This window comes from Pezoporus flaviventris, unplaced genomic scaffold (genome assembly GCF_033815535.1).
Source record: "Pezoporus flaviventris isolate CSIRO_AGI_PZ_B2104156 unplaced genomic scaffold, CSIRO_AGI_Pfla_v1 ptg000333l, whole genome shotgun sequence".
In the NCBI taxonomy this organism is placed as follows: Eukaryota; Metazoa; Chordata; class Aves; order Psittaciformes; family Psittacidae; genus Pezoporus; species Pezoporus flaviventris.
In genome coordinates, this window is record NW_026892880.1 from 1 (window position 1) to 7,538 (window position 7,538).

General features: G+C 49.6%; 1 protein-coding gene across 1 annotated transcript; it reads left to right on the forward strand.

Annotated features, from left to right (window-relative positions):
• Positions 1–7: 7 nt before the first annotated feature.
• Positions 8–1,201, forward strand: LOC133263517 (G-protein coupled receptor 35-like; the record flags this gene model as incomplete). Its single annotated transcript, XM_061443304.1, has 2 exons — positions 8–559; positions 896–1,201. Coding segments are annotated over 2 exons (858 nt in total), but the record flags the coding sequence as incomplete, so codon positions are not given.
• Between the last annotated feature and the right edge of the window lie 6,337 nt (positions 1,202–7,538).

Here is a 7,538-nt window from a genome sequence, read left to right on the forward strand (position 1 = left end):
GGTCCTTTTCTTTATTGGAGCTCTATTTAATGTCCTTGCCCTCTGGGTGTTATTTTGCAAGATAAAGGAGTGGACAGAAACGAGGGCGTATGTAATCAACTTAGTCTTTGCAGACTGCTTTGCCATCTGCACCTTGCCTTTCAGGGCTTATTTGCTCTGGAATAAGTCAGCCCGGGATGTACTCTGCCAGTTTACAGAGACAACGTATTTCATCAACATGTCAGTGAGTACCTACATAATTACATTTATCTCCACTGACCGATACATTGCCATAAAACACCCCTTGAAAGCCAGGGCCTTCGGGTCTCCATCAAAGGCAGCCCTTCTCTGTGGGCTTCTGTGGGTTTCTGGGATAATCGGTGCCACTGCACAGATTCGGCAGAGCCAGTCCACCCTGTGCTTCCAGAAGGATACCACCGTGCCTGCTGCTCTGAGCCTGCTTTCCATGTTCTTCATTTTTATTCTTCCATTAGCAACCTTGACTTTTTGCTCCACAGAAGCGATCAGGAGCCTTAAGAGATGCCTGAACACCAATTCACCAGAGGAGAAACTGTCCTGGGTTCAGCAGTAGCAGTCATGTTTCTCCTCCTTGGTAGCTGGTGCAGTGCAGTGTTTTGACTTTCGGCTCGGGAACAGAGCTGATAGAGATGTTTTGGTTTGGCCAAGGACTTTGTGAGGCTCATGCTCTGCCAGGGAGGAGGGGAAGCTGTGAGGAGGCAGAGACGGGGCGCCTGACCCAAACTGACCAAAGAGCTATTCCATACCACAGCACGTCATGCCCAGGATGTAACTGGGAGTGAGCCGGAAGGGCTTTCCCGAGCCGAAAGTCAAAACACTGCACTGCACCAGCTACCAAGGAGGAGAAACATGACTGCTACTGCTGAACCCAGGACAGAAACCAATCCAGAAAGCTGTTCACATTCTTTATGCAAACCTGATTGTATTTCTAGTCTGTTTTCTGCCAGTCTTCTTTGGGTTACTTGCCAGGTTCGTAACGGATAGCATTGGAGCTATCTGTTTCATGCTCCATGTTATGAAGAACATCTCCCCCATGACAAGGTGTGTTGCCACATCTAACTGCTGCCTGGATAGTGTCTGCCACTACTTTGTGACCAAGGAGTTCCATGAAGCCCTTCTACCCTCCAAAACCAGCAGTGAAAAAACAGATCAACTCCATCCCTTGCAGACACACACTTGCTAAAGGAAAGAGTGGGGTGGAAGGAGGGAGGCAAGAGGGATGAAAAACAGCAACCCCCGCAAAAAAAACATCTCTGCAACATCAGGATAAGAGATCTTCAGTGTTACTGGGCTAACTGTCGCTCTTTCTCTCTGGAGAGACCACACAGTCAGAGAATAGCCTGGGTTGGAAAGGGCCTACAAAGCTCATCTAGCCCCCCATCCCAGCCACCAGATCAAGTCACAACATAAACAAGGTGTTGCACAGTGTAGGTGTTAAGAGCCACCAGCGCTGCTGAAGTTTTGAGGCAGAGGAAATGGAACCTTCTACAGTACTTGCAATGATCGTAGGTGCAGGCGTACCTGCTAAAAAGGGGCAACCCTCTCCAAAGGGTCTGATATTAACTTGAATTTTGTCCTTCTGTCCTCAGTGACTTGACTCCAGCTTTGACTATGGTCTTAGATCATTGTATCGCAGTTTCGAGAGGAAGAGCCATGTGGGATGGAAAACAGATGCTAAGGCCACTGTTTCCACCATGCACTTATTGGTACATAACATGCAATTAAACACAGGAAACTGAGCACCCACACAGCAGTACACAAATCCACTTCTGGTGCTGCTATACAGAGGGTCACTTAAAACCAAGAAAAAAAAACATGTACTACAATGCCAAACCTAATGCATCCGTGCTGCTCACACCAAACTATACACTGGGAGCTTCCTGCCAGCCTGTATCATTTCAAAGCCTGCAGCTATTACCAGGACACAGCTATTGCTGTGCATGGAGTAAAGACAGTGGCCTGAGATTATTGCCCCATTCCTGCCCATTAACATTTGTACCGGCTTGTGGCAACACCCTGGCATTTGTGAGACTAAAACCATTGTGGGTATAAATAAAGCCATTACTGCATGGAAAAACAGAGCCCGGCAAAGCACTGTAGACCCCAGAACAGAATTTTTCGTTCTGCCTATCAGACATAAATCTGGGCAGATCCGATATTCCTGCAGATGGATCCCGGACCACGCATCGATGTACACGGCTGGCTTTCCGACTACAAATCTCCCCTCTAATACCTGTGCTTGCTGACTATGCACCACATATCCTCCAACCCCACAGGGAAGTGACAACAGAGCAGCTCAAAACAGTTAAGCCACAAATGGAAATCTTGGGCACTAGAAGGAAGTGCCCCCCAGAGTCAGATGGGAAACATTAGAGAGTTGTTGAAATGCATGTGATAGCTGTATCTCCTTTGGCTTCATGGGCCTTGACTCTGAGCCTCTTCTGACTTGTCAACACCTAAAACATTCTTCCAGGGAATGCAAATCCATATTGTGCTCATTTAAACCTACAGACAACTAAGTTTCTTGGTGACAGCTTACAAACAGTTCCCCTAAAAGTGCCCTGTCACCTTCTAGTGTCTGCAGGTCACACGCTGAAGACACTGGCTGAAGACACCAGCCAAACAACATAGGAAACAACCACTCCCATCACAGAAAACACTCCTCACCCGAACATTAGATCTGACTGCTTTGTGTCAATACCTTGGCACAGGACCCAGTATGATGGAAGCTCAGCAGAGAAACGGATGAAACCATTCAGGTCACTCGGTTGATCATTTCTGTCCCAGTTTTCTTCGATGGGTTATCCAACGCTCTGACATTAATGGTCTTTCACTGCAAGCAGAGCACACGTCACCAACTTAATCACAGCACACACTGCTTGGTCCTCATTCTGCCTTTTAAAGTCTCTTTTCAAAGAGAGCGAAAGAAACCAGACACAAATTGGGCCTGAACTTAAAAATCATCCATTGCTTAAGGCGGTGCGTGAGTGTTGTCACCCTCGTAGCTGTCAGCAAACACACTGCTATTAACTACCCTTGGAAAGCAAAAGGCTTAGGGTCCCTCTTAGCCCGTTCTCCTTTATGGTGTGCTGTCAATGCTCACGACAGGCAACACTTACGTGTCCAGGCAAGAGGTGGTCAGCAAGGAAGGCATCTTCTGCTTTCACAAACAGCACAGAGAGCCTTCAAAAATGCTCTTTCCTGTAGGATCCCCTTCTGGGCTTCTGCATCTCATTGGTTACAATGAATGCCTGTCCCAAACAGATGACCACGAAAATGTTCATTCCTTTGTAGAGAGATGAAGGTTGAGCCGTATCAACCTGCTCTCCTACTGTTAACTCAGAAAGCAAACGACTTACTTGTTCTGCAACCCCTGTCACGTTCCTGGTTTCTGCCTGTTGACGTGGGGCACCTTGTCCTATTTCCAGTGAGCTTCCACCAACAAGCAGCCTAAGAAAAGCAAAATCAGTCCCTGGAAATGCAAGAGAAGCATTGAAACCAAGCTCTATGCTGAGTATACTCTAATAACAAGGAATTAATCTCAAAGGCTGGTTTGTAACGCACAGACAGACAATGCAGAATCACTTCTGAAGCTACTTTAAGACAACCTGGAAAGCGGGAAGGGGAAATAAGATTGCCCAAGACAAACTCCCTCTCCCCAGCTGTGGTGGAGAAACAGAGAGGGCTGGAGCTGGTGTATTTTCAAAGGCTCATTTTCATACTGGCCCCATTAGGCATGTTTTGTACACTTAAGGCTTGTCCCAGCCTTTGCCAGTTCTCCCTGTTGTCTGTTGTGGTTGATTATTGTATCTTCTGGGCTCTTAACTTCCTCCTTGTGTCCAAATCACAAAGCTGCCCCAGGTATTAGCTGCAGCACATTCCCTCACCTCTGAAGAGGTCTCCTGGCATGATTCCTGCAGCAGCATTGTTTTCAAAGCTAGCCAAGACCTGCAGATGCACACAGATGCTGCAAGCACTGTCCTAGGGTTTGCTTGCTCAGGATGCTTTCGAGCCTCAGGAACCTGCACCCATGGAGTCATGCTCCCCTTGCAGGGAAAAAACAAGACACCTCAAACCTCCCAGGTCTTTTCTGTCCATGAACAATTGCACCTGGAATATACTTCTGCATTAACTCCTCCAAAACAGGAGGGCAAACAGCAACACTGACCTTAGCGCCAGGGCGATCAAATCACTCCCTAGACTGGACACAGCTCTCCTCTTTATTTCACATGGCTGCTGATCCCATTTCCTGCCACGGCATCGCTGAGCCTGGAACTGTGGCAGAAGCTGTAACGCTGCTGAGACACAAACCAGCTTTCTCAATCCTTGAAAGGCAACGTGCAGACCCCTGACTCTGGTTCTTGCTGCAGACCACTAAATGCTACCACCAAGGGCATCATTCAGTGGCAGCTGAAACTAGTAAGAGATGTACTAATGATCGCTCTGATCACTCATGAGAAATGATGCGGAGACAGCTCAGGAATGAAGAAGAGGACAGGTGTCCTTTTGAGGCGTATCTCCAAAAGCATTCTGAGCTGCAAGGATGCTGGCTGCCTTCTCCTGAGCACCACTATACGGGGAAAGGATAAGAGCTGGGTTTAGGCATCCCTTTTCCATTATCACCTGGTTGTAACAGCTCACATAACTCCTAGCTGCAGGATCCGAGTCTGGCTCAAAACAGAGGCCCGAGCATTTTCCCCTGCTGTTGAGATTGCTCTGGAACCTCAAAAGGCCCCAGCTCTGCTCCACTTCAGGGCTGCACAGAACATGCCAAAGCACTAGAGTGAAACCGGACCTGAGCTCAACTCGAAGCCAAACAAGGGGGATGGAGGAGGAAGGAAACACAAACTGGGGTTAAATGAAAGGGAGGGAGGAAAGAAACAGGAGTGAGGCAAACTAAGCATGAGTGTCAGTTCTGGTACTTTTGAAATGCCTTCAGCTCCACTGAAATAACTAGTACTCATGTTCGCACTCTGGTCACTTCCGTGGCAGCAGGACAGGAAGCAGGGACTTATTTAAACAAGAAATGTCTTTTTTTCAGTGGAATTCCCATTCAGCTGCAGAGGGCTCAGAAGAACAATTCTCACAGACATGGTGGTGGTGTGAGGGCTGGAGCAGCTCTGCTGTGGAGCCAGACAGAGAGAGATGGGCTGGGTCAGCCTGGAGAAGAGAAGGCTCCTGAAGGGGAGACCTTAGAGCAGCTCCAGTGCCTAAAGGGGCTCCAGGAAACCTGGAGAGGGGCTTTGGACAAGGGCCTGTAGGGATAGAACAAGGGGAATGGCTTTAAGCCGGCCGAGGAGAGACTGAGATTAGAAGAAATTCTTCCCTGTGAGGGTGCTGAGGCGCTGGCACAGGGTGCCCAGAGAAGCTGTGGCTGCCCCATCCCTGGCAGTGCTCAAGGCCAGGTTGGACACAGGGGCTTGGAGCAAGCTGCTCTACTGAAAGGTGTCCCTGCCTGAGGCAGGGGGTTGGACCTGGATGAGCTTTAAGGCCCCTCCCAACCCAAACCATTTCAGATCAGGACATTTTTCCATCCCCGGTGATAGGCAGGAAGGTGCTAAGTCCCCAGCTCCCCCTCCCTCTCTGGGGGTGGGCACTCACTGCAGGGGCAGCTCTCCAGCTCACGGGGCAATTCTCCTGTCCTGGGTTCAGCAGTAGCAGTCATTTTTTCTCCTTCTTGGTAGCTGGTGCAGTGCAGTGTTTTGACTTTCAGCTCGGGAACAGAGCTGATAACAAGGATGTTTTGGTTTGGCCAAGGACTTTGTGAGCCTCATGCTCTGCCAGGGAGGAGGGGAAGCCAGGAGGAAGCAGAGACAGGACACCTGACCCAAACTGACCAAAGAGGTATTCCATACCACAGCACGTCATGCCCAGGAGGTAACTGGGAGTTAACCAGAAGGGCTGGGGGACTGCAGGGTTGGAGGAGGTATCGGTCGGAGCTTGGTCGGGCTTGGGGGGCGAGTGATCGGTCAGCTGGTGCTGAGGTGTTGTATTCTCTTCCCTTGTTATTTCCTTTATCATTATTATCATTGATGGTAGCAGTAGTGATCTGTGTTATACCTTAGTTACTAAACTGTTCTTATCTCAACCCGTGGGAGTTGCATTCTTTTTGATTCTCCTCTCCGTCCCTCCGGGAGCAGGGGGAGGGCACAAAAGGGGGGGAAGTGAGTGAACGAATTACCTGACTGGGTTTAAACCACGACATCTCCTTTCGGAGACAGCCTCCTGGGAGGATGCAGCCATTTCATCCTGTTTCAGGGGAGCACCTCTCCATGTGCTATCACTGCAACCGGCCACAAACTTCCCCTTTGTTGGGGGAAGAGAGGGAAACCGATGTGTTTGACTGCTGGAAAAGCTTTGGGGTGTGAGGAGAAAGATCCTGCACACAGAAAAAAAACATCAAATAGCTGTGGGAGGGCCTGGCAACCTGTTTCTATGGGCTCTCCATGGGTCGCAGTGATACAGAGGGTTGACCATTGTACAGGGGGGTTGTACAGGGGGGTAGTACAGGGGGGTTGTACAAGGGGGTTGTACAGGGGGGTTGTACAAGCGGGTTAGAGGAATTTGTTTAAACAAAAGGACTATCTGTTGTAAATGCCTGCTAAGCAGAACAGAGACCTCCGGTCCTGTTAATAAGCAGACGCCTGAATCTACTGATAAAGGGGAGAAGCAGAGGATTTACGGCTGGGACACTGATCAAACTCTATTGATAAAGGGGAGAAGTAGAGGATTTACGGCTGGGACACTGACCAAACTCTAAGGCCACACGTAAAGACTAAAAAAGATGAAAAGTGCAAGAAGAGGAAGACTCATTTACTTCATCTTGAAGACCCCTACCCAGAGGAGGAAGACTCATTTACTTCATCTTGAGACCCCTGCCCATGACCAGAGGGGGCACTGCGCAGGCGCAGAGGACCTTCTGGCTCATTATAATAGGAAGCGGGGATAGGACATGAATATGTATAGGCGTATTGTGCAACCTTATGAATATATATAACTTTAGAGAATAAATGTAGAGGGAAACAACACTGAGGTACGCATGACTTTGAGGAATTATCCCCGTGCGTCTCAGCGCTGAATAAAAAGCATACCTACTTTACAACTTTTAACGAGTTGTGGAGTCAATCCGCGCATCAGCAGCACCCCCCAGTGTCCGTCTCCCCCCCCCCATCTCCGTACCTCGAAGGCCAGGGTGGTGGAGGCAGGAGGTAGATGCCGCGTCTGTGCAGCAGCTCCCGGAGGAGGGGGGCGGCGATGCCAGAGCGGGAGGTGCCCGGCCGGGTCCCGAGGCGCTGCGAGCCCCGGAAGAAGGGAACGGGACGGAGCAGAGCATCCGCCCGCACCACGCTCGCCAGCGCCATCTTGGGACGAAAAATGGCGACGTCGGAGGCACGGTGGGCCGTTCAAACGTTACACACCCCCCAAATGCTTTATGCGGTAAAAGTGATGGAATTCCCTCTTTTCCATTGCTTCGTGAGGTAAAAGTGACGGAATTCCCTTTTTCCCAGCACATCCTAAGG